The sequence below is a fragment of the Oncorhynchus keta genome, chromosome 27 (genome assembly GCF_023373465.1).
Source record: "Oncorhynchus keta strain PuntledgeMale-10-30-2019 chromosome 27, Oket_V2, whole genome shotgun sequence".
Taxonomy (NCBI): domain Eukaryota; kingdom Metazoa; phylum Chordata; class Actinopteri; order Salmoniformes; family Salmonidae; genus Oncorhynchus; species Oncorhynchus keta.
Genome location: NC_068447.1, coordinates 44,204,831 through 44,232,732, shown reverse-complemented (window position 1 = coordinate 44,232,732; position 27,902 = coordinate 44,204,831). Strand labels below are relative to the sequence as shown.

The 27,902-nt window shown below is 41.9% G+C and overlaps 1 protein-coding gene across 3 annotated transcripts; it reads left to right on the top strand.

The window, feature by feature from the left end:
• Nucleotides 1-5,177: 5,177 nt before the first annotated feature.
• On the top strand, nucleotides 5,178-24,522 carry LOC118360154 (la-related protein 4). 3 transcript variants are annotated; one of them, XM_035739367.2, is made up of 17 exons: nucleotides 5,178-5,745; nucleotides 9,712-9,826; nucleotides 10,558-10,725; nucleotides 10,954-11,041; nucleotides 11,310-11,446; nucleotides 12,856-12,959; nucleotides 13,230-13,340; nucleotides 13,470-13,523; nucleotides 13,688-13,894; nucleotides 15,052-15,155; nucleotides 15,655-15,696; nucleotides 17,720-17,926; nucleotides 18,783-18,834; nucleotides 19,056-19,214; nucleotides 19,416-19,588; nucleotides 21,017-21,236; nucleotides 21,418-24,522. In XM_035739367.2, exons 1-17 carry the CDS (start codon nucleotides 5,629-5,631, stop codon nucleotides 21,847-21,849), a joined length of 2,490 nt encoding a protein of 829 aa, XP_035595260.1. In that variant the 5' UTR covers nucleotides 5,178-5,628; the 3' UTR covers nucleotides 21,850-24,522. The 3 variants fall into 3 exon arrangements, with proteins under 3 accessions (XP_035595260.1, XP_035595261.1, XP_035595262.1); XM_035739369.2 differs by lacking the exon at nucleotides 5,178-5,745 and adding an exon at nucleotides 7,610-7,821; XM_035739368.2 differs by lacking the exon at nucleotides 15,655-15,696.
• The last annotated feature ends 3,380 nt before the right edge of the window (nucleotides 24,523-27,902 follow it).

The following is a 27,902-nucleotide window of genomic DNA, read 5'->3' as shown; positions in this document are numbered from 1 at the left end:
CGCTGAGATCCTGATTGAAGACAGCGGAGGTGTATTTGGAGGGCCAGTTGGTCAGGATAATGTCTATGAGGGTGCCCATGTTTACAGATTTAGGGTTGTACCTGGTGAGTTCCTTGATGATTTGTGTGAGATTGGGGGAATCTTGTTTAGATTGTAGGACTTCCGGGGTGTTAAGCATATCCCAGTTTAGGTCACCTAACATAAGCTAGATGGGGGGGATCAATTCACAAATGGTGTCCAGGGCACAGCTGGGAGCTGAGGGGGGTCGGTAGCAGGCGGCAACAGTGAGAGACTTATTTCTGGAGAGATTCATTTTTAAAATTAGAAGTTCGAACTGTTTGGGTATGGAACTGGAAAGTATGACGTTACTTTGCAGGCTATCTCTGCAGTAGACTGCAACTCCTCCCACTTTGGCAGTTTTATCTTGACGGAAAATGTTATAGTTGGGTATGGAAATCTCCGAATTTTTGGTGGCCTTCCTAAGCCAGGATTCAGACACGGCAAGGACATCAGGGTTAGCAGAGTGTGCTAAAGCAGTGAGTAAAACAAACTTAGGGAGGAGGCTTCTGATGTTACATGCATGAAACCAAGGCTTCTTCGATCACGGACGTCAACAAATGAGGGTGCCTGGGGACATGCAGGGCCTGGGTTTACCTCCACATCACCCGCGGAACAGAGGAGGAGTAGGATGAGGGTGCGGCTAAAGGCTTTCAAAACTGGTCGCCTCAAGCGTTGGGGACAAAGAATGAAAGGAGCAGATTTCTGGGCGTGGTAGAATATATTCCGGGCATAATGCGCAGACAGGGGTATAGTGGGGTGCGGGTACAGCGGAGGTAAGACCAGGCACTGGGTGATGATAAGAGAGGTTGTATCTCTGGACATGCTGGTTGTAATGGGTGAGGTCCCCGCATGTGTGGGAGGTGAGACAAAGGAGCTATCAGATGTATGAAGAGTGGAACTAGGGGCTCCATTAAACTAAAACAATGATAACTAACCTGAATTACAGTATACAAGGCATATTGACATTTGAGAGACATACAGCGAGGCATAAAGTAATCGCAGGTGTTGATTGGAAGAGCTAGCTAAAACAACAGGTGAGACAACAACAGCTAATCAGCTAACACAACAACAGCAGGTAAAATGGCGATGACTAGGCAGAGAGGGTCAGATTAACTACACACAGCCTGAGTTCGAGGCTGGGCCGACAGATAAAAAATAAATAAACAGAATGGAGTACCGTGATTAATGGACAGTCCAGCAGGCATCAGCTATGTAGCCAAGTGATCATAGTGTCCAGGGGACAACAGTAGATGGAACAGGGAAGCCGCCACTACGCTAGCATGCGGGCGACACAGCGTTTAAAGTTAGTAGCCCGGGGCAAGTAGGAGCGTCTGCTCCGACGGAGGCCGGTTGAAGGCACAGCGGATGGAGTATTCGTCGGCAGACCAGTCGTGGTGGTGCGGCGGGGCGCCGTGTCGACAGAGAAACCAAGCCAGATGGCGAAAGAGGTATTGTAGAATTTAGTTTGCTAGCCTGGAGATGCGCCTGGCTCACGGCTAACTGGTGCTAGCTTCGTGGCAGTGGCGTTAGCCACTATAGCCAATCGGTAGCAGCGGTGATCCGGTGCCAAGGTCCAGAGTTTACAGCAAGGATCCGGTGGTGTATTGAGCTCTACCCTAGGCCGGGAGGTGGGCCTCAGGGATAGCTTCGGTACTGGGTGCCACGATGAGTGCAAGCAAGCTGTGAGCTAGCTAGCTGCAACTTGCAGAAAATTGTCCACAGTGTTCATATCATCTACAATAAACAGTACTGCAAAAAAAAAATTACACCCAGAGTGCATCAAACATGATTTAGACCTTGTTTATGGAAAAGTGTTTATTTCTGTATTTCAATGTTGCAACTTGCTGAAAATGGTCCAGTGTTCATATCATCTCGAATAAACAGTACTGCAAAAATGTTTACATCCAGAGTACATCAAACATGATTTAGACCTTGTTTATGGAAAAGTGTTTATTTATGTATTTCAATGTTACAACTTGCTTTATTTTATTTATACGAACTCTCTTGCACCGACTCTGTACACACATACTGGACTATAACCATACACTCATGCATACCTGCACTAACACCCCAGCACACACACACCCACATAACATGCACACACATGCATACTAATGCCACACACTACATACACTGCTATTAGTCATTTTACCCCTACCTAAACTCAGCAAAAAAAGAAACGTCCTCTCACTGTCAACTGCGTTTATTTTCAGCAAACTTAACATGGGTAAATATTTGTATGAACATAACAAGATTCAACAACTTGAGACATAAACGGAACAAGTTCCACATACATGTGACTAACATAAATGGAATAATGTGTCCCTGAACAAAGGGGGGGCCAAAATTAACAGTCAGTATCTGGTGTGGCCACCAGGTGCATTAAGTACTGCAGTGCATCTCCTCCTCGTGGACTGCACCAGATTTGTCAGTTCTTGCTGTGAGATGTTACACCACTTTTCCACCAAGGCACCTGCAAGTTCCCAGACATTTCTGTGGGGAATGGCCCTAGCCCTCACCCTCCGATCCAACAGGTCAGTATGGCTGGTGGCATTGTCATGCTGGAGGATCATGTCAGGATGAGCCTGCAGGAAGGATGCCACATGGGGGAGGAGGATGTCTTTCCTGTAAAGCACAGCGTTGAGATTGCCTGTAATGACGACAAGCTCAGTCCAATGATGCTGTGACACACTGCCCCAGACCATGACGGACCCTCCACCTCCAAATCGATCCCGCTCTAGAGTACAGGCCTCGGTGTAAAGCTCATTCCTTCGACGATAAACGCGAATCTGACCATCACCCCTGATGAGACAAAACCGCGACTCATCAGTGAAGAGCACTTTTTGCCTGTCCTGTCTGGTCCAACAACGGTGGGTTTGTGCCCATAGGCGACGTTGTTGCCGGGGACGTCTGGGGGGGACCTGCCTTACAACAGGCCTACAAGCCCTCATTCAAGCCTCTCTCAGCCAATTGCGCACAGTCTGAGCACTGATGGAGGGATTGTGCTTTCCTGGTTTAACCCAGGCAGTTGTTATTGCCATCCTGTACCTGTTCCGCAGGGGTTACACGTGGTCTGCCACTGTGAGGACGATAAGCTGTCCATCCTGTCTCCCTGTAACGCTGTCTTAGGCGTCTCACAGTACGGATATTGCATTTTATTGCCCTGGCCACATGCCTCCTTGCAGCATGCCTAAGGCACGTTCACACAGATGAGCAGGGACCCTGGGCGTCTTTCTTTTGGTGTTTTTCAGAGTCAGTAGAAAGCACTCTTTAGTGTCCTAAGTTTTCATAACTGTGACCTTAATTGCCTACCTTCTGTAAGCTGTTAAGTGTCTCAACGACATTTCCACATCGCTGCATGATTTTACAACTGCCCCATTGACGGGACGCCTATCCCTTAGAAACAGTGTTTAAACCCTTTACAATGAATATCTGTGAAGTTACTTGGATTTTTAAGAATTATCTTTGAAAGACAGGGTCCTGAAAAAGGGACATTTCTATGTACAGCACATAGACTCGGCACCGGTACTACCTGTATATAGCCATGTTGTTTTCTACTCCCTATATATAGCCATAATATTTTTACATGTTATTTTTATTCGTTATTCACTGTTTCATTATTTCAATGTTTTATTTTATTTATTGTCTTATCCTTAACTATGCATTGTTGAAAATGGACCTGTAATTAACCATTTCACTGTTAGTCTACACCTGTTGTCTACGAAGCATGTGATAAATAATATTTGAAATAGTGTGCCTCATCTGTTTCACCACGCTTGACACCAGGAATTTTCCACTGCTCCATCTTCACCTCTACCCCAGTAATCATTCCTTTCATTGGTGCCCTATTCTTGGGAGCAAAACAAGTAACATCTCTTTTCCTCATTTGTGTGGTGTGGAGCGTCCGCCCCCTCTTGGTCACAAGACAACTTCAGGTTACCTTCACCGATTCAACTGCACCCAACTCCTTTCCCCACCCACCCTGAAATCACATATGGGTCTGACAAAAACTTTCCCCAAAAATGTCACTCCCACTGGACCAAATTCATCTTTATCCATTTGAGCGAGGCTTAGGCTCCAATATCTTCCCCACACCTACCACCTCTGGTAATTCTCCCTCATTCTCTTCCATTTCAACTCCAGAACTCGGTCTGGAGTACAGCTCACTCTGTACTTAACACCAATCTTCCTCAACACACCATATCCCTTGTTATTGCTCGCTTCATCGGATTCAAACTCAACATCTGGTTTCTTTACGCTCTTTATCTTCTTTTTCCACAATACCTCCAAGTTCCCCGGCGGCACGACCCAGCCATAACCCAATATAAAGTGCATTCTTCGGATCTGACTCACTCTCATCCCTCATCTTCGACCACATGCCGCTTGGCTCGACTAAAAGTTCGGTCCACTGAAGTTGAACTTCATCAAAGTGACTTCCTTTCACTCACACGATATAAAGGCGATAATCATGATTCTATTGTTGATTATGGGTCCTCTCGAGATATCTTCATTGCCTTGCCACCCATGTAAACACCTGCTGACTTCTGTTAATATGCATTGCGTGCATGTACTTCCATCTTGTGCTCGTGCCATTCAGTCATTAGCAAACTTGTGTAGGCCAACACAATGCATGCATACTAACTGTTGTCAGAAGGTATTTACATGGTTTTGCACAAGTGCCAGGTGATAGACATTTCAACTTCAGTTCAAGCACCCTAAAAAGACAGGTAAACAATCTTTTCCTGTGGATATTTGGTCTCAAATTTCACCCAACTGTAAGACCAACACACCAGACTAATTATTAGAACCAGATGCGTTAGATTACCGTTGGGGCGAAAACGTACAGGAAGGTGTAATGTTAGCTCTCCATGGCCAATGTTGGAGCCCTGGTTAAGAAACGCTATTCTTAGCAAATAATTATCAAAAACTGCATCCCAGTTGCATTGGTAAGTAATTGCCCTTCTTGGATCAAACGTACGAAATTATTGTACAATAAAGGGAAAGCTTTTTTTTGTTTGTTTTTTAAGACATCCCTGTCTGACCAAGCTGTTTGTTTTTAAGTTTGTCAACCGGAAACGGAAAGTACCACGAAAGTTCCTAAGGTCATTTCTAACTCGCAATGTGAGTTGGGACGGTGGCGGACTTCACTAATGTCTGCTTCTGCCTGCTCTTAGAAAGGTGCGTGCATGGTGCGTGTCCCTAGTGTCCGCTTCGGTTGCCCGGGTAAGAATTCGCCTTTGACGCTTGTAAAAATGTGTGGGAAGAAACATTAGTGACAAAGGTGGTAAAAGTAGGTTCATGATCTGGCATAGTTTTCGTCTGTAGTATATTGTCGTGCGAGTTTGGTTCATACACGTTGATTCAACCCGGCTAGCTAGCTTAGTAGGATAGCTTACTTGCTAACCCTGCCTATTTAGTTAGCTTTAGGTGTTGGCTAAACATTTCTAGCACGAGATAAGCAGGCTGATTGTAAGTCAGTAAAACCAGTATTTTGAGAGACTAGGGGTGGCAAGCAGACCGGGGGGTTGGGAGGAAAACGACGGGGGAGACGTGAGCCAGGAGCGGCCGATGAGTTCGGACCAGGGCGGAGAGCCGCGGCTGCTGCAGGAGGAGGGTGATCCGGGACCGAAGACCTGTGTGGTGGACGACACACCACTTGGGATCGGGGGAGGGTCAGGCGGCATGGTGAGTAGCGGCCTCTACTCTTCCGAACTAGCTAAGCTAACGTCGCCTAGCCTACACACAACACACCATCCCCATCTCCTCCTAAGTCCCATTCCTACCACCATGATTTGTTGCCTGCCACTGCCTTTCCAAATAGGGTCATCATGCCTCAGTCATAGGCTCTTGAGGCCGATAATATTACCTACATTTGCAATGATTTCTGCTAACTACCAATCCGATTCATATCGATAACTTGGTTGAGATTATTTATAGTTAACGTTAGCTAGGTATGTTGCCATATGTTTAGCTGTGTTTCGCATATGTTTCGCTGAATGATTTATTTGCTGTCGTTCAATAGCCCACACATTTGGTTTGCTAGGGTAAATCACCTTTGCAAACCATATTTAATCCATTATCTTATTTTGCAAACAGAATAATATTGAGTAACTCAGTTAGCCAGCTAACGTTGGCTATCTAGCCAAGGGTTATCTGAAGCTTAGTTCAGCAATCTACTTTGGCAGCCATTTAATTTGCTAACCTAACTAGCAGTAGTAGCATAGTTAGCTAATTTGGGAGTTTACCTAGTAATCAATATGCAGTGACAACTGTAATGCTCTTTTGGTATACTATCGATTGGAGACGGCGGGCAGGCGCACCGATGCTGTCAAACTATGCAGCCAAACCAGCAAGCAAATTCGCCGAATCAACGTTACCTAGCTAGCTAACATGCGTTGCAAATACCCGGCCTATGCAGCACAGTCGGTGTCAGATGACTATACTGTAGCCCCAGTTTCTATAACGAGATACAACCAGGCAGCAAGCTAGCATTGCAAGTATGTTGCTAAAGATTAATTAGAGTTGCTTTGCTAGACAAAGGGACTGTCAGACGCATTGTGCACCGTGTAAGGTGTGCTCCTTAATATATCAAATTATTTTAAAACGACAATGTATACTGAGATGTGACAGCTGCTCTTGCCACGAGTAACAGTTAGACTTGTACGTTGGATCATTTTGTAGCAGGTGGTGACTAGGTACGACCCTTCAGTGGTAACGTTGTGGGGCAGATTGTACTTATTTTATCTAAAGCTAGCTCTGTGGACTCAAAGGTGAAACAAGATGACGACCAATATCAAATGCTTCATATGTATGTTACAATGTTTAAGTACGTGGCTGGCATTGGCAGTCATTAGCTAAGTATTTACTGATTTATGCTGTAGTTTGTCAAGCTATGGGCCGTAGTATATATCTGTTTTTATTTGTGGCATTGTTGCTTTAATGGCACATGTAACTGACAAACTAAGTTGGACATATTTTGTCTGTCATATCCAGTCAATGTAACTGACAGCTCTTGGGCGGCATGTAGCCTAGCAGTTAAGAGCATTGGGCCAGTAACCGAGCCGACAATGTGAAAAATCCTTCGGTGTGCCTTTGAGCAAGGCACTTAACCATAATTGCTTCTGTTAGTCGCTCTGGATAACAAAGTCTGCTGAATTACTAAAATGTAGCGCTAGCTACACCTTTTTGGATTAGTGCCAAGCCTCTGAAGCCCATCCACACCCGCTTTTAAAATGGTGTCATGTAACTGGGGATTGGGGATCCTCCCTAGACCGGACGAGATGCTCCTGTGAAGAATACTAATTTCCGAATTCCTATATTAAATTTTAGAACGTGGGGCGGGGGCGAGAGAAAGTGGCACGTGCCTCAAGTATCCTCAGAAATGGTTAAGGGCTCAGTAGCAGGGGTAGCAGCAGCAACACAATATCATTATGTGTATCGCTTGTGTTTGAGATTGAAGGTGTTGCCTGCCAACAGCGATTATGGGTTTGGGTTGGCGGTAAAGTGTACGGAAGAGAGCGCGCGCTCTGCTGATACATGTCATGTGGGTCCATCTGCTAAGGATGTAGGTGGAGTTGAATGAGAACCGCATGTTGATTTTTCGAAAAATCGACTTTATGGGTAGTCTTTAATTAAAAATATATATTTTTAATAACAACTGTGAATTATCTCAAGTTTTGCTTCTCACTCTTGTTCGCAATAGAAGATCCTTGGCGTTTTAAACGTTTATCCACAAAGTACAACAAAATAGTTAATCTCGAGGTAAGCATCTTTATTTGATACAATAAGGCAACACAACACGCTCGCAAGTTGAAAATGGCTAACGTTAATAGTGGATGGGGACAGCGCGCCATGCTTGTTTTGGCTTTCTTGGTCATAGTGGTTTATCGATCAGTGGTTGTTCTGAAAATAAAATGTAAAAATCGACCACGAATTCAATTCGGTTCCCAATAGCTTAGTTAACTACTTGTTTATGAATCTTTCTGGTTTCGGTTTTGTGTGGATGTTTTGCTCATGGAAACAAATGTAATACATCCTCGAGGCGTTTGATATATTTGTATCAAGATTGATGTAATATATTTTTTTGTTATATATTTCTCCTGAATACGTTTAACATTTCTCAGATTTACGTTAGGGGATTATCCAATGTTATTACAGGGTAATTACAATTCATGTTCACATTACATGGTATTTACATGAACACTTCTGCATTGGACCTTTATCTCAATATCAAATCATTTCTGTACCTTACTGTGAATATTTTAAATTAAAAAATGGTCAAATGGAAACAAATGGCTTCTTAGCAGAGTCATTTATCTAGTGGTGGAAAAGTTCCCAATTGTCATACTTGAGTAACAGTAAAAATACCTTAATATAAAATGACCCAAGTTAAAGTGAGTCACCCAGTAAAATAATACTTGAGTAAAAAAATAATATTTAAAATATACTTAAGTATCAAAATAATATACAATTGCTACAACTACTAAAATATACTTTAGTATCAAACGGAAACGTATAAATCATTTCAAATTCCTTATATTAAGCAAACCAGGCGGCACCATTTTCATATTTTTTTTATTTATTTACGTAGAACCAGCACACGTACACGTACATATTTACAAAGTATTTGTGTTTAGTGAGTCGGACAGATCAGAGGCAGTAGGGATGACAAGGGATATCCTCTTGATAAGTGTGTGAATTTGACAATTTTCTTGTTCTGCTAGCCATTCAAAATGTAACAAGTACTTTTCGGTGTCATGGAAAATGTATGGCGTGTAAAGTATATTTTCTTTAGGAATGTAGTGAAGTAAAAGTTGGCAATATAAGTAGTGAAGTACAGATATCCCCATTCAGTACTTTACACCACTGAATTTTTTTCAAGCAATACATTTGCTCGGACTGAGTTTGGAGGGGAAACTGAAAACAATATGTTATTGAGAGAGGTTTGGGGACTATCTTAGTGGTGGATAAACTAATTTACAGCAGGCCAAAATTAATTCACCACCACAACAGGCTCACATTTCAAGTGGCCTTTTCAGTGTGAAGATGGATATATCCATCTCTCTAAATCACAGGAAAATGAAGTGCACAGGGCAGTTTTAAAGATTCAAAAATAAACTGGGAGAATAATGTGGAGCACTGCCCCGGGACTGAGTCTGGGAAACCCTTTCCAAAAACAAGTCTACCTAGTGTAAGAAGCTCAGACAAGTATATATTTTTTTGTCTTTTGAGTGGTTGTGTGCATAATCAAAATACAAATGTTATGCTGAGTGTAATTCCCTTATTTTAGGATGGGCAAGAAAATTGCAATGTATTTGACATGGCAAGAAATAAAGACAGTGGCCAGTATGACGGCACCAATTTTAGTGAACTATTTGCAAATAATTTACAGAAATTCATAGAGCAGATCAGCCTAGAGTGACAATACATCAGGACGCGTTACCGCAACGCATTTCGACTTGAGTGTTCCTCAGGCAGCATGAAAAACAGAGACAATAGAAGGATGTCAGGATTGGGATTAATTCCATTTTGATTCAGTCTGTTTAGAAAGTAAACTGACGTTGCATAAAAAAATCCAAATGTTATTGTTTTTCAACCCTGAAGTGTATGATACTGTACTTTTAAGTGCATTTCCTCTCCCCCTGTTCCAAGGTCACCTCCAAGGGCGCCGGTCTGAACCCCAATGCCAAGGTGTGGCAGGTGTCTGTGGCCCCCGCTGAGGTCCCTCCTGACGGAGCACAGTGGCCCCCGGCTGATGTCACTGAGGGTGAGAAACTACACTTGACAACATATAATAATGTATGCCGTTTAGCAGACTTTTTTTAGCCAATGCACCTTAGAGTGAAGTGAGTGCATACATGTTTTTGGTTTCATACATATCTAGCACCATACCCACCAGTGTACGGTTTACAACCGGGGGAGGACACAGACTCGGAATAACCTGGATGGGAGAGAGGGTACATCGGGTGTCATTTATAATCATTGATTGGCTATGCATAATATATTTCATAACACATTTCCAGATGCTCAAAGTGCATTTACATTGTAAGGAAAGCTCATCTTATCCACCACATCAATGAAATAACCCTTGTCTCTGATTGGCTATTATGGCTGACAACAGAAGGAATATACCACAACCTATGCTGTACTATACATGACATCAATGCCACATATACTGAAATCTGTAGGCCTATTGTTATTGAGAACTCTCTGTATAAAACTGTGGGGCCAAGAGGGTGCAGTGGCACAACAGCAACAGACATAGCCAGTCACAATATCCAAATTAGTTTACAAAATCTATATGTTACAATTTGTCACAAAGTTTAAGAGTTTAACAATAAATGACGACCCCTGTTGCACTGTTTTTATTTAAGTGCAGACATTTCGGCAGTGGAATTTCTAATAGGCTACTAATAGGTTCTTACAATTATCACACATCCTATTAACTGAAGAATTGAACAATAAATGACACCGTGATGTACCCTCTCTCCCATCCAGGTTATTCCGAGTCTGTGTCCTCCCCCGGTTGTAAACCGTACAGTGTTGGTTTCACTATCCTGGAGGATAGCAGCTCCTCGGTAGCATCCACAGCTGAGATCACTGTGAACGGCATGGATCCCCCAGACCTGGGCTTCACCCCCGCTGAGACCACTACCGGAACATCAGGTATGTAGCACAATTAACTAAACTACACTACTCATAATGCACCATATACAATAAAGATGGTTAAGATTAGTCAATCATAGCCACAAAGCTGCATGTTTCTCACTGACAAATTATAACACTTTTACAGATGTATTATTGCGGCAGACCTCTTCCGGATGTCTTTTCGGACCTCATGGAGTTTTCTGACCTACCTTAGTACATGCTAATGAAACACATGTTGGTTTTCAGGGGAGACAAAGCTGACCGAGGAAAGGCCCCTCTCATCAGAGAACCTGAGAGAATCCCTCAAGAAAGAGCTGGAGTTCTGCTTCTCAAGGTTAGTACACGTGTTCTAGGTTAAGTCTTCTACCTCAAGGTGAGTGTAATTGTTCCCATGTTTGTAACTGGGAGATAGTACCTGAACTTGTCCAATAAAAAAACATTAGTTTTGTAGTTGCAAATATTTTGCTACACTATGCCTTACTGAATGACCCATAGTCTGATGGGGCTTTGGCTATTAGATTATATATTAAGTTAATTCTTTAGGATAAATGTGAATGTTTGATAGCCATGTATGTTTTATGATAACCTCATTTGATGTCTAGGGAGAACCTGTCTAAGGACCTGTACCTGATGTCCCAGATGGACAGTGACCAGTTTGTCCCCATATGGACCATTGCCAGCATGGAGAGCATCAAGGCCCTCACTACTGACATGGAGCTCATTCTAGACATACTCCGATGTAAGGAACTATACCGTTGTTTTATTTGTAATTTTTTGCTACTTTTGTGGAACTATGTACCCTGGTCCCAAATCTGTTTGTGTTTTCTTGCCAACTCCTATGGTCAATGTGGGATGGCACAAACAGCTCTGTGACCAGTCTAGGAACAAGTGGACTTGTGATTGAATGGTATTGATTATTATTATTATTATTATTTAAATGTTACGCACCAATGGCAATACTTTTTGGACAATGGAGTGGTATAACCCATACAATTATAGTTACTGTATGTTCAGTACCAGAAGTTTGGACACCAACTCATTCCAGGGTTTTTATTTATTTTTACTGTTTTCTATATTGTAGAATATAGTGAAGACATCAACTGTTAATTTGCACATATAGAATCATGTAGTAACCAAAAAAGTGTTAAACAAGTCAAAATATATTTTAGATTCCTCAAAGTAGCCACCCTTTGCCTTTATGACATCTTTGCACACTCTTGTGGAATGCTTTCCCAACAGTCTTGAAGGAGCTCCCACAAATGCTGAGCACTTGTTTGGCTGGTTTTCCTTCACTTTGCAGTCCAACTCATCCCAAACCATCTCAATTGGGTTGAGGTCAGGTGATCGTAGAGGCCAGGTCATCTGATGCAGCACTCCATCACTCTCCTTCTTGGTCAAATAGGCCTTTCACAGCCAGGAGGTGTGTTGGGTCATTGTCCTGTTGAAAAACAAATCATAGTCCCACTTAGCGCAAACCAGATGGGATTGCGTTTCACTGCAGAATGCTGTGATAGCCATGCTGGTTAAGTGTGCCTTGAATTCAAAATAAATCACGGACAGTGTCAACAGCAAAGCACTCACACACATCACACCTCCATGGTTCACTGTGGGAACCACATATGCGGAGATCATCCGTTCACCTACTCTGCTTCTCACAAAGACATGGCGGTTTGACCATGAAGGCCTGATTCGGTCTCCTCTGAACAGTTGATGTTGAGATGTGTCTGTTGAACTCTATTTGGGCTGCAATTTTTTGAGGCCGGGAACTTTAATGAACTTATCCTCTGCGGCAGAGGTAACTCTGGGTCTTCCTTTCCTTTGGTGGTCCTCATGAAGGTCAGTTAATTGAATTGAAATGCATTCCAGGTGACTACCTCATGAAGCAGATTGAGAGAATGCCCAAGTGTGTGTCATAAAGGCAAAGGGTGGCTACTTAGGAGAATCTCAAATATAAAATATTTTAATTTAACACTTGTTTTGGTTACTACATGAGTCCATGTGTGTACATAGTGTTGCTGTCTTCTACAATGTAGATAACAGTCAAAAATAAAGTAAAATCCTGGAATCAGTAGGCATCCAAACTTTTGACTGGTAATGTAGATGGATAGTGATGTAATTTGTGACCCGGGTGTTTGTTCTTGTTCTCAGCCTCTCCAATGGTACAAGTGGATGAGAAAGGAGAGAAAGTGCGTCCTAATCACAAACGCTGCATCATCATCCTGAGGGAGGTTCCTGAGACAACACCTGTAGAGGTCAGACGACCGTGTTAACCAATATATTACCATGTTACTGCCGTGGTTACATTACTCTTACAACTAAAATACAATTTAACCCCCCCCCACACACACACACACACTTTATAACCAATATGCAATCATGTTACAACAATATTTGTAGCCAGTGTTATTATTGTAAATGACAAGGTGAATTGCTAGTAGTACTCCTAAGTAAAAATGCTGGCACATTTGCTATATTTGAGCAACAACTCGCATACTCTTATCTTTTTTTTTTGTTCCCCTCAGGAAGTGGAGTCTCTCTTTAAAAATGACAACTGTCCAAAAGTGATTAGTGTGGAGTTTGCGCACAACAACAACTGGTACATCACATTCCAATCTGACACTGATGCTCAACAGGTAAGCTGGATCCGATTGGCGTATAAAGTAGTATTCAGGCTTCTAATTGGTGTAAGCATTTATCAGTCCCAGTTTTGTTGAGAAGACCTATGGAATTTCTGCATGTCTGTTGTCTTTCTCTCTGTTCAGGCACACAGATATCTAAGAGAAGAGGTGAAAACATTTCAGGGAAAACCTATCATGGTGAGTTACATAACACAATCAATCACTTGTAATTTAAGACTGTCACTTCCCTTTATTAATCTCTCTTCTCTTCACAATCATATTGTGAAGCCAAAGACACATTTCCACATTTTGGTTCATTTCACAAGTGTTTTAAAATTTGATTTGATTTTTCTAACTTCCAGGCGAGGATAAAAGCCATCAACACGTTCTTTGCTAAGAATGGCTACCGTAGCATGGACAGCAGCATGTACGCTGCCCAGACCCAGTCCCAGTACAACCCTAACCTGTACATGCAGCACGTGTACAGCCCTCAGCAGCAGTACCCTCTCTACGGCATCGTACCACAGACCTGGACACCCTCTCCTACACCCTACTTCGAGACTCCTCTGGTGAACATCAACACTCAATATACTATCTTTATGGTGTTAATTGTGGTATAAATGTATAATATTCAAATTATTTGGAAAGTTTCAGCAGACTATAAACTTTATCCTCGTAAATTGTGTCAACTGTAATTTAATTTGGGTAGTCTTATTGAAAATCCTACAGGAGAGAAGATATGTCTTCCTATTAACCTTTCTAGGGCAAGCGGAACCCCTCGACAACATTCCGCTGAAAAGGCAGTGCACGAAATTCAAAAATACTTTTTAGAAATATGTAACTTTCACACATTAACAAGTCCAATACAGCAAATGTAAGATTAACAAAATGTTTATCTACCCATCGTGTCCGATTTCAAAAATACTTTACAGTATAAGCACAACATATGATTATGTTTGGTCATAGCCAAGTCGAAAAAACAGACATTTTTCCAGACAAAGATGGGAGTCACAAAAAGCAGAAATATAGATTAAATGAATCAATAACCTTTGATCTTCATCAGATGACACTCATAGGACGTTATGTTACACAATACATGTATGTTTTGCTCGATAATGCGCATATTTATATCCAAAAATCTTAGTTTACATTGGCACCTTACGTGCAGTAATGTTTTGATTCCAAAACATCTGGTGATTTTGCAGAAAAACTCATAATAAACATTGATAAAAGAGACAAGTGTTATTCACAGAATTAATGATTAGACTTCTCCTTAATGCGACCGCTGTGTCAGATTTCAAAAACTGTACGGAATCTGAGAACGGCGCTCAGAACCCAAAACAGCCAGAGGAATATCCGCCATTTTGGAGTCAACAAAGTTAGAAACAACACCATAAATATTCACTTACCTTTGATCTTCATCAGAAGGCACTCCCAGGAATCCCAGTTCGACAATAAATGCTGCCCCCTATCCCAAAAAGGTTAATGAAATTGAGAATTACAAAATATTATTGATATTTCTTGTTCAACAGTGACCTGTATAAATGTGATTTGTAAGGTGGAAACTTGTGTAATGACTAACTCTCCTGCACTACACTGTGACTGACATGTGCTTCCAATCCCGCTGTGTGTGTGTCTCGGGATTGGGCTGATCATACAAAAAGGAAAAATTCAGTTTAAGAATATTGACAATGAAGTATTCTTCCTCCTTTTCCCACATCTCCAGGCACCATTTCCCAACAGTGGCTTTGTGAATGGATTCAGTTCTACTGGACACTACAAAACTGGCAACAACTCCCTTAATATGACTCGGCCCTATAACCGAAACCGGTACGTTGATCTTGTATTCTCTCTGAAGTGCCGTGAGTTGTTTCAAGTTGTCTTTCTGTGGGTGAAAATGCTTTAAACCCGTACATGCCAGTTTGTGGATAAACAATAGTAAAATTGGTAAATACGTTGTACAATTTTTTTCCTTCTGCGTAGAATAAGGCTATAGCCGCACAGAAGTTGTTTGAATCAGTGGTTTTTCAATTTGAGATTATCCATTCAAAAATGCACAATAGTCTCGCCTTTTTACTAATGCAGCTTGTCGGGAAAATGGTTTACTTGGATTGAACCTTTGACTGACAAAATCAGGCTATTGATGAATGCAAATATGAAGTATTTCTTGTACATGCGTCTCTGTTGCCGTAGCCTAATGGCATATATCCTTACATAAAACCACAGATTTTGCATTTCCATATTAATAGTGCACGAGTCTTATTGAATGAACCAGTCCAGGGTAAGGTTTTGAATTCACCACCTGTTCTCTTACTGTCTGTCCCTGCAGTGTACCCCTCTATTCAAGAAAGAATGTAATAAATGCCTTCAGGTACAGCCATTATACTGTATAACAGCTTCATCGCTTCCCCATCTCTTGCAATACCACTGACAGCTTTGTCAGTTCATAGCTGTTTTTAACAGTTTAGGTACTACTACACCGTTGGAGCTAGGAACACAAGCATTTTGCTACACCCGCAATAACGTCTGCTAAATATGCTACGTCAAATTTGATTTTGATTGAACAGTTGAGCATTATCCCATGTCTTACTATACTAGTCTACAGCCAAATGACTAAATCTATAACTGGTCTTAGCTCTGACAGCCAGTGCATAACAGTTCAGTTAATACTTTTAACATTGACATAGGATTTGGTAAGTCATTTGACAGCTTCTGTTTGCAAGATGTTTGGAAGAGTTAATAATTGGTGGTGTGAAAGGAAAGATGGCTTAAAAGAAAATTACTCAAGTTAAAGTGAGACACCCAGTAAAATAGTACTTGAGTAAAAGTCTTAAGTATTTGGTTTTAAATATACTTGTCAAAATAAAATGGCATTGCAAAAATGTACTTAAGTATCAAAAGTAAAGGTATAAACCATTTCAAATTCCTTATATTAAGCAAACCAGATGGCAAAATGTATTTTTTATTTATGGATAGCCAGGGGCACACTCCAATACTCCAACAATTTACTGTTGTGTTCAGTAATGTGGTGTCGTAGCTCACTTGAGTATTGAACACTGTTTAAGAATGTATCCGGCACATTGTATGTGAACGGAGCTGTGAGTTTTGTGAGTTAACATTTTGATCTGAAGTAAAGAAGTTCAGTTTAATTGCACAGCAAGCCTGTGTGCATTTGTAACATTTACAAATGAAGCGTTTGTTTAGTGATTCCTCCAGATCAGAGGCAGCATGGATGTTCTCTTGATAAGTGTGTGAATTGGACCATTTTTCCTGTCAAAATGTAATGATTGCTTTTGGGTGTTAGGGAAAATGTATATGAATGAAAAAGTACATTGTCTTTAGGTATGTAGTGAAGTGAAAGTTGGCAAAAATATAAATAGGTAGTTTATTGGGATATCTGTACTTTACTAAGTAGTACTTTAAAATATGTTTTACTTGACACCACTGGTTAATAGTTGTATAGGCTATAGCTCAGACAACAGTTCTAACTATGACTTGGCTCCTATCCACAGTGATCTAGCTAGCTCTCCATTTTGTCATTTAACTGTTTCTCTCATCCTGACTAACCATCCATTTGATTTATTTTCATGTATCTCTTAGTTTCATTATAAATGTTTCCGTAGTACAGCTGTACTTTGCTAATGTAGTCATGCTACCAAATGGCCTTTACTAAGAGGTGAGGGAAATTCCTGTTACCTAATCTGTTTCATATGATGACTGTATAAGTTAGACAGCTAGCTACTTACTGTAATGTGGAATGGCGATTTGGTCAGCCAAAAATGATTGACTGATAACTTTTCCTTTGCAAACTGCCATTTCAACCTGAATAAGAAATAACCTTATTTTAGCTGGTGAATTGGTACGGATTCCCACATTAACTTTGCAGGGTATTTTTTTTTAAATTGAGAAATGCGTCCACCACTTAACAAATGCATGTATTTCTTAAGATCAGTAGTGGGCTTATTCTTTTGTACTCTTGTGTCATGTATAACCCTGACACTGGTTGGACCTGATGACACATTGATGTGAATACAGTCTTTGGAGGGAATGGATCTCTCTGTTTCTCCTCCTGTGCTCACCCCTAACTACTCCTCTCCTGCCAAAACCTTGAATCTCTGCACCTGTCCCGACAAGTTCAACTATTGATATCTGAAGTTCTTTTAAGCATGGGCTTGAAAAAACAAATGCATGAATTCAAAGGGTGGTGCTGTGTTCGTAATACTCTTGCAAAGTTAATTTCAGCCGATATTTGTCTTCTAGTTTTCTTCGCACATCAGTTGCATGTTGGCGTATATATCATCAAATGTAGGCCTAGCTGCTGCATGCTATTTGTATCCCACCACGTCCCAGTTGTGCCAAGATTAGCCTCTGTAACCCTGGGTCGTATTTATTAGGGCACACGTGAAGCCTCAGGTGGGGAGACCAGGCGAAGTGGCTCCTGTTCCCCTGGAGAGCTTGACTGGCATGAGGAGTCCCCAGCCCCCCACCACTGGCCCTGGACCTCTGCAGACCCAGACACCTCCAGACCTGACCTCAGCCTTCCCCCTCATCTCCACCTCCTCGGACCTCAACGATGACGGCAGCATGGCTGGACGCGGAAGGTGAGCCTGACACTTAAGAACTTTTTTTAATTCATAAAGGTCTCTCGGGGGGGCCTCCCGATTGGCGCAGCAGTTTAAGACACTGCATCGCAACACTTGAGGCGTCACTACAGACGCAGGTTCGATCCCAGGCTGAATCACAGCCGGCCGTGACCGGAACACACATTTGGCCCAGCATCGTCTGGGTTAGGGAAGGGTTTGGCCGGCCGGGATTTCCTTGTTCCATCGCGATCTAGCAACTCCTTGTGGCGGGCCAGACGCACTGGACGGTGTTTCCTCCGACACATTGGTGCTTCTGGGTTAAGCAAGCATTGTGTCAAGAAGAAGTGCAGCTTGGCAGGGTCGTGTTTCAGAGGACGCGTGGCTTTCGACCTTAGCCTCTTCTGAGTCCATAGGGGACCTGCAGTGACGGGACAGGACTGTAAAATACCAATTTGGATATCACAAAAAAGGAGTGAAAGTTAAATATACATATGTATCTCGATCCAGTATTATGACAGAACACAGTGAGGTCCTCAGGGATGGTATTATCCTCCTAATGGAACAATGACATTCTGTTTTTGAAGTGGTGTATTCTTCTAGGTCATCTCATCAGACCTAGTGATGACAACTTGATGCGCAGGAGGGGAAAGCAGGCTGTGGAGTGTGACTGGCTTTGGGTCTTTTCCCTTCTCTCCTCCTCGTCCTCTACCTACGCTCCCCCTCTCCCGTAAGCTATGATCCTCCACACCTGTCCCGATGAGCGCTAAGATTATGAGATCTGAAGGTCTGATGGAGAATGTTAAGTCAGTTAACAGAACACTTGTGTACTAGTTTCTGAACCACTTTTAAAAGCCTTTTCTGTCCTCGATTACAGAAGGACTACATACAGAGGCACAAGAAGGAGGAGAGAGGATGAGCGGATTACGGTACCGTTGCAAGACGAATGACAGTTACTATGTGGATTTAGTTGGCTTTTGCATAATAGATTTAATCTGGACCAAACCGGTTATCAACGCAACTGGTCTTGCCTTGTTTTTCTGGTTTGCATGTCGTTTTGTTTGTTTATTAAGCTTATTTTGTTATTTACATTTTTGAGTTTGAATGGTGCAAAATGTAAATGTTATCTCTTTGGTTTCCCCCCCCCCAGAGGCCCATACCCCTGGCTGAGGTAAAGGTGCCGGTCCCTAAATTTGACCTGGCCGCTACTAACTTCCCCCCGCTGCCGGGCTGTGTAGCCAGTACACAGGGAGAGCCCATACTGGAGAACAGGATGTCAGACGTGGTGCGAGGACTGAACAGAGACAAGGTTAAGACAGGATCCCTATGGTTAACTACCACACTCCTATCACTTCATTTTGGGCAGAATCCTAACTTGAGATGCATATGATCAACTCAGACTTTTGCATAAACCACAAACTGGAATTTTACATGCAGATCTCAAGTTAGTTTTGGGTGTTGTTTTTTTTGCTCATATGCTGACTTCAGTCTTTCCTTACTCCCTCTACAGACGCCGGAACAAGCAAACAAGGAATCCAGCAAGGAAGTGGGTACCGGATCAGTCCCAGCCCCGACCCCAGCCCCAGGACATGAGGAGGCAGTGTGTGTCTCTAATCTTGCTCAGCTTGCAGCCAAACCTGCTGTACTCCCCCACGGAACCCCCATCCATGTACCTGCTCCCAGGTAAGGGAAAATAGGCTGAAGTCTAATTTTTTTTCATAGGGTTAGAGTTTAATATCACTCTCTTTGTGTATAGAGACTTAACTTCTTGCGGATCAGTGGGATGCTAGTGTCCCATTTCGACAACTTCCTGTGAAATTGCAGAGCGCCAAATTTTAATTACTATAAATATTAAACTTTCGTGAAATCACATGTGTGATCCATCAAAATAAAGCTTAATTTGTTGTTAATCCAGCTACCGTGTAAGCTTTCAAAAAGGCTTTACTGCGAAAGCAAACCATGCGATTATCTGAGGGCAGCGCCCAGCACACACATGCGTAGCAAACTATTTTAAACAAGGGATTTTGCGACACAAAAGTCAGAAATAGTGATATAATATATGCCTTACCTTTTGAAGATCTTCTTCTGTTGGCACTCCAAAAGGTTCCCTTATACATCACAAATGGTCTTGTTTGATAATGTCCTTTATATCCATAAAAACTCAGTTTAGCTGGCACCCTTCAGTCAATAATCCACTCGGTTTCCCTCCTTCAAAATGCTTACAAAATGTATCCCAAACGTTAGCAAAGAATTTATCCAAACAAGTCAATCAACATTTATAATCAAACCTTAGGTGCCCTAATACTCAAATAAATGTAAAAATGTAAGACTAAGAATCGTTATTGTCTTTACTGGAAAAAAATACCAAAGAACATGCTCTCATTCACGCACTTGGAAACACTACAGCCAAAATGGGAGCCATCTAGAAAAACTACAATTTCTGTCAAATCTTTCCTAAAACCAGCCTGAAACTCTTTCTAAAGACTTGACATCTAGTGGAAGCCCTAAGAAACTGCAATCGGGCACGATTTCGCCCTACTATAAAAGTGCCAGCCATTGAAATCAGTGGTAGGATTATTTTTTTGGTTATACTCAGACATTATTTTAACCGTTTTAGATACTTTTGTTTTCTATCCAAATCTACCAATTTATATCCATATCCTAGCTTCTGGGCCTGAGTAGCAGGCAGTTTAATTTGGGCACGCTTTTCATCTGGATGTCAAAATACTGCCCCCTAATCAAAAAGTTAGTCTGTTTACATTTTATTTAGCAGACGCTCTTATCCAGAGCGCTTTACATTAGTTACATTAGTGAGTGCATACGTTTTTGTATGTTAGCTGGAAATTCTGCTCCTCCAATCTTTAAACGAAATTGCTAGATCACTGGCTAGCATCAAGTCAATGAGCTGTAAAGCTAATGTCACAGATGAATTCTAGAGACTTGCCTTGTTAATTAGTGATCTGCCAATAAAGTTGTGCTGAATTGACTAGAATCGTCAATAAATATAGCTCCAAGAAGCATACAAAGGTCTGCCTCAGTCATAATGGCATTAAAACTAACTTTGGGTCAAATGGGGCTTTCCTTTCCTTCCTGCTTTTTGTTCTTCTGTAGTGTACCCCATCAGGAGAAGAAGTGGGAGAAGGTGGAGAGGGTAGCAGAGGCCCCAGCCCCCAAAGTAACCCCACCCACACCTGCTCCCTGTGCAGCCAACCCACCCGGAGTCCCCTCCACACCGCCAGCTATGCCTGGCCCCAAGCCTCAACCCAGCACAGTGTCCTCCACTCCAGCTACACCCAGCACCCCAGCCACCACCGCTACCCCTGCATCAGTGGTGAGGCACCAAAGATAATCCTGTACCTCTAATCTAGTCATTTAGAGATGATTGCTTTGTTTTACATTGGGATTGCTTCTTGATTTTATGAAACGTAATTGGTTTCCATTCTCTACCTGAACTCTCAGATCTACATCTGTTCCTCTGAACTCATTGTTCCTTTTTTCTGGCTCTTGTTCAGGAGCCCCGTAAGCTTAGCTATGCCGAGGTGTGCCAGCGAGCCCCCCCTCCGGCCCCCCCAGCCTCAGCCTCCCCTTCCACGCTAGCCCAGCCTCTGCGTGAGCTGCGCGTCAATAAGGTAGAGGAGCCAAGCTCCAGCTCTACCACCAGCTCGGGCGACCGCCCAAGGGGAGACCGGCTGGACAAAGCCCAGGATAGGGATGGTGGCTGGGAGTGCAAGGAGGCCCGTCCCCGTGATCGTGACCATCGAGACCGGGACTCCCGGGATGGAGGCTACTACCGCAGCAATGGGCCCTCCAGACAGGGAGGCTATGGGGGCCTCAAGTTCCGTGAACAGAGACGGGGCCCCCAACCAGCCTGCCGCAGCTCCCCCCAAGGAGGCCCCCGACACACCGGCAAAGAGCAGAACATCCCCCCGGTATCGCCAAAGTAAAACTTCCGGTATGAATAACGAAAACAAACAAAAAAGTATGAAATATATACGTGGATATAAATATATAAAAAATGAAATGCATATAAAAGCAACAATCTTAACGGTAGTCGCCTCCTGTCTGCCTCCTGGAGCATTGTCCCAAAGAAAGGGAAAAAAAGCTTTGTGAAATGACAATGAAATGAAAATGGAAGCCTGGGGACATCCAGGAGAAAGTAGGGCAAAAAAGAAACTGCGTAAAGAAGTGTGAACTTTCACAGTGATTTTTTAAAAAGGAAAAAGATCTCAATTAGGCCTCGTAAACAAATGTATTCACAGAATTTAAAATCAGTGATTTTAAAATCAATGTGCTTTCTTTGGAGGCCGTTTTCATTTTCTTCTCTAACTGAGAAGAGGTGGGACATTTGGGCCCTGTATTAAGGCCCTCTACCATTTTTGATTTTAAAGAATAGATGTTGGTCTACCAGAAACATATGCACTAAAGAAAAGAAAAGAACATACATGCATACATGTCGTGTACACATACGAAGATATCAGTAACAACGCAGTGACGACGAGACATCTTATTATTATTTTCTTCTGAGTGTAGGTTTGGCAAGGATGAATGACTGTAGATAAGCTGGGTTGATTAATTAAGATGTCTGTTAATGCATTGACTGCTGCTAAGCAAACAGATTGGGACAGAGTGCTTCAGTTCAGTTTGCTGTTGCACTGATTCTCATGGAATTAACAAGCAGCTCATTGTGATTCTAACATTCTAGAATCGGAATCGATGACCTGAAATTAGGCAGTTAGAGATGATCCTCTGTTATTTCATTGAAAATAAAATATATATAATTTGAGGTTTGGTAATTATTGTGTCAACTATGTTATCTGTATAAAGGTCAACAAAATTATCGGTAACAAATCAAGCTACAGTTTTATGTCGGTGGTTTTTCCCAGAGCTGGAAGGCTCTTGTTTGCGGAAGGAAGGGTGAATTATTATTATATATTTTTTAAAGCTGGAATCCACTCTGGGTAGGAGCAGCGCAATGCGCGGTCCGACTCGCAAATCGCAGTCTCCTGGTCCAATGCTGTTTATTTGAAGTTGTTTCATCTATTTTTATCTTTATTTCCTGATTTGTCTGGATTTTCCGTCTTCTAACGGATTCAGATCATACATACTGATAATCAGTCAGGCTCTCTGTTTACAACTTACTATTCACAATGGGATTGTAGCTTAGTTAGGCTATTTTTATGGAAACCTAGGGAATAGATATGTTGATGTAGCCTGGGTGCCAGTCTGTTTCGGCTCTCTTGCCCTAACTCCTTATGTAATTGTCATGTTTGGCTTAACAATGACAGCAATGGTGTTGGCAAGGGCACGAACAGATCTGAGACCAGGCTACGGTCGATGCAGTCAAACCTGACTGCCTGTGCTTAGGTTGAAGAGTTGACCGGAATGGTCTTGGCAAGATCTTGTTTTCTCCACACCAATGCAGGATATTCAGGTTTAGCAACATATTCTGTGTATTGTAAATATAAATAAATGATGGTATAGCAATATCATTCAGAAGTAGGCTGAATGCTGTTAGCTGAGAGTGATTTAGCTAGCTTATATATAATAGATTTGGCAGCGAAGTAAAGGGGTTAAACGATATCAGACCATTTCTATGTGCTATGTGCCAGCTGCCTACGATCCTAGTTGACTTGGTAGAGTAAAAGCTTTGGATGCGTCCCAAGTGGCATCCTATTACCTATAAAGTGCACTAATTTTGACCAGGGCCCTGGTCAAATGTAGTGCATTATATAGGTAATAGGGTGCCATTTGGGATGCACAGAGTTGAATCGTTCGTCAAGGTTGGCTAGGTAATGTAGTCCTTTGGGGAAACTTTGTCCCAGTTAAACTGAACATTAGACCTGTAGAGGTGTAGTTGCCTATGCTATATCACATTATTAACCCTTCACTTGAGTTGTGTGTGGGAGAATGTATTTGTTCTAGTGCTGAACTTCCAGAGAAGGGGAGGCTGGCATTTGTCAGACTGGTATCTGTCCACCACTGCAGATGTTGTGCTTTTTAGGGTGAGTTTGCTGTTTTCCAATTTCATTAAAACGAAGACTGAAATTTGACTTGGGTATTTGCAGTTTGGGTTTGAACTTACTGGACATTATTTGCTTTTTACATTTTATTTATTTTTAATTGTACTGTGCAACGCTTTTTCCAATCTTGGTAGGCTGGTTTCCCCAAAGTTGTGTGTGAACTCGCATTGGCAAAGAATCACGCATTTGACATATTGTTTGAGATTTCAACTGAGAGAAATACTTGATGCATTGACTTGGGGTTTAGTAATGTAGTTCTAAATGATTTAAACAATCACCGAGGCTTTTTCTTTTCTTTTCAATTTCATAAGTTTTGAGCAGCTAGTGATCTAGTGTAATGAAATAAATGCACTTGTTTTAAAAAATACAAATAAATCTTACTGTTTAAGTAATGTGAAATCATTTTAGAAGCATATGGTAATGACATTGAGGTAGACAGGCTTGTGAAAATCTGCAGGAATAGCTTTTTTCTCATGCTTGGCATTTTAATTTTTTTGGTTTGAGGTGGCAACGAAATATGGCAATGGATCAATTAAGTGTTTGAGACAATTCTCAAACTGTATGAAATGTCACAAAAAATAAATTATTTTGATTTGGCTTTTGAGTTCTGACTTTCTTTGTTTCAAAGTACACTGAACAAAAAATATAAACGCAGCATGTAAAGTGTTGGTTTCATGAGCTGAAAAATCCCAGAAATGTTCTTAATGCACAAAAAGCTTGTTCCTCTCAAATTATGTGCACAGATTTATTAACATCCCTATCAGTGAGTTTCTCCTTTGCCAATATAATCCAGCCACTTGACAGGTGTGGCATATCACCAAGCTGATTAAACAGCATGATCATTACACAAGTGCACCTAGTGCAGGGGACAATTAGTCCACTTTAAAATGTGTAGTTTTTCCACACAAAATGCTACTGATGTCTCAGGTTTTGAGGGGGCATGCTGACTGCAGGAATGTCCACCAGAGCTGTTGCCAGAGAATTGAATGTTTATTTCTCTGCCATAAGCTGCCTCCAACGTCGTTTTAGAGAATTTGTCATGAATTCCAACCCGGCCTCGCAATCGCAGACCACTTGTAACCACACCAGCCCAGGACCTTCACATCCGGCTTCTTTACCTGCGGGATCGTATGAGACCAGCCACCTGGACAGATGATGAAACCGAGAAGAATTTCTGTCTGTAATGCCCTTTTGTGGTGAAAAATACATTCTAATTGGCTCCCCAGTGGGTAAGCCTATCCCCTTCCAGGACCACCCATGGCTGCACCCCAGACCAGTTGTGTGAAATGCATAGATTGGACCTAATTTATTTCAATTGACTTAACCTTTTATGAATTGTAACTCTGTTAAAATTGTTGCATGTTGGGTTTATATTTTTGTTCAGTATACAAAATCTAAAAGTTGTACCCCTTGCAATAATACTGAACAATCTTTGTAATACACCTAGTGACCAAGAGAATTTAGCCTTTTGGCATTGTAGCAAATGGTGGGGCAGGAATGTCACTGGCCTGAAAGGCAAATACCCTACGCATCGTACCAATAGGGTTAACCCACTTATTAACCCACTTGCTGGTAATTGTAACATGACTCATATAGCCAGGTTTACTACACTGCACCCTCTGTACTTCAAGGTGCATCCCTGTGCTTCGACAACTGAGCCCCCTAGCATGTCCGAGCCGTGCTTTTCGATGGCCGCCATCCCACTTCTGGAACCAATGTAGCAAACGGCAGGACAAGGAAGTGAAACCGGGTCACTGGCGTATAAAGCTAACACCATATGCATCATGCCAATAGGGTTAACCCACTTGGTAGGCATAGTATTATTACATTTTAAGTATTTTGGCACTCTTATCCAGAGCAATTTATAGCCGCAATCAGGGTTAAATGCCTTGCTCAAGGGAACAGAATTTTCACTTAGTCAGCTAGGAGATTCAAACCAGCAACCTTTTGGTTACTTGCCCAATGCTCTTAACCCTTAAGCTACCTGCCACCCTAATCATGGCTCAAATAGCAATGATTGTGACAGTATAATGATTTTGGAATGACAGTCATAGGGACCAGGGTTTGAGTTCCAGTCAGATTACCCCCCCAATCCACTATATTGTTGTCAGATGTTGGAGAGCACCATTGAAAGCATGTCCCAGCCAAGTTTGTCACAGTACTTTTGTTAGACAAGCGGTGTTTCTGTCAGGTTTCTGTACTGCACATGTGACGGCAGTATATGGCAATCTTCTTATAGCCCAGGCCATCTTTATGTAAAGCAACAATTCTTTTTTTTCAGATCCTCAGTTCTTTGCCATGTTGAACTTCCAGTGACCAGTCAGTTTGAGGGAGTGTGAGAGCGATGACACCAAATTTAACACACCTGCTCCCCATTCACACCTGAGACCTTGTAACACTAACGAGTCACATGACACCGGGGAGGGAAATTGGCTAATTGGGCCCAATTTGGACATTTTCACTTGGGTGTACTCACTTTTGTTGCCAGCGGTTTAGACATTAATGGCTGTGTGTTGAGTTATTTTGAGGGGACAGCAAATGTACACTGTTATACAAGCTGTACACTCACTACTTTACATTGTAGCAAAGTGTCATTTCTTCATTGTTGTCACATGAAATGATATACTCAAATATTTACAAAAAGTGAGGGGTGTGCTCACTTTTTTGTGATATACTGTATATATTTGACACGTTTTGACATACATGATTACATTGTGCATGCTCATATATACATTCATTATTATTCAACATGTCCTCCCCTGTGATTTGAACTCACAATCTCTTGATTCACAGCATTCCGATCTTTCTGCTACACTACCATGCCTGTGTCAGTTGCCAGTCTGAGTAATCACCCATCATTGATTTTATTTTCATTCACCAATTTTATGGCTTTCTGTATAGTGGTCTAATGTTGGTGGGGCATTTAACTTGCCCGCTGCTCTATTGTTCGCTACATACTTCAGTCTGAGACTGCCATCGTTGAAGTCATTTATGGTGAAGTCAAAATGAGGGGTGTTTTACAAAACAGAGTCATCAGCGATGGATTGTCTCTAACCAATATCAAGTATCAAGGCCACTGGCAATGTGCTGCTTTACCCAAATGTGTTCTGGCTCTGGCCCAACCCATCGGTTTCTGGTACAATCAGAATGGTTAGAATGTGTTTGCTGTCTAGGAGGGACTCAAATCCAGACTCATTGTGGAGAAGAAACGTTTGTGGGCGTGGCATTTGGCATGAGCCATACGTTTGGTTAGCCAGGGAACATTTCAGCTGTTACCCCTGAATCACTATGATCAATAAAAATAATTTTTCTTAAGTGTACTTTTAAAAAGCTGAAGCACACCCAGAGAGAATTATTTAGTGTAGAGATGCTGACTAACGGAGAATAAACTGTAAGATAGAAAAATAAATAGAGAGAGTGGCAATCTCTCTCTCTCTCTCATATATATATATATAAACTCCCAGTTCCCACGAAATGTGTCTAGAACATTAATGTCTTATATTCTGAGAAGATGGCAACCATGTTCTGTGTATGTTGATGGAAAATTAGAAAACATTTAACTGAAGTACTGTAGAACTTCATTCATTCCTATGGAAGACTGCTCCTACTGGGGAGTGCCAATATGGCCGACCTGTGGCTTCAAACCTCTCAATGGCCAATGCATATCGTCAGCAATGCAGGGTTTATATACATCATTGGCCCCAAACTATACAAGTGTACGAAGTTTCATGCTTTTATGAAACAGTAAACTACATTTTCACATGTTGCCTGGACTATTATGAATATATCAACCTGGTGAAATGCAGTCTTTTAACAACTGTTACATGTGTACATTTCAATATGTACTTGTGAGTTTGTGTATAAGTACACACATAGGTTTGCCTATGTGATTGCAATTGGTGGAGGGTGATATGGGCATTAAAATGAGTGAAATAATAAACAAAAACAGATTTGTATATGATTGGTTGCAGTAATTA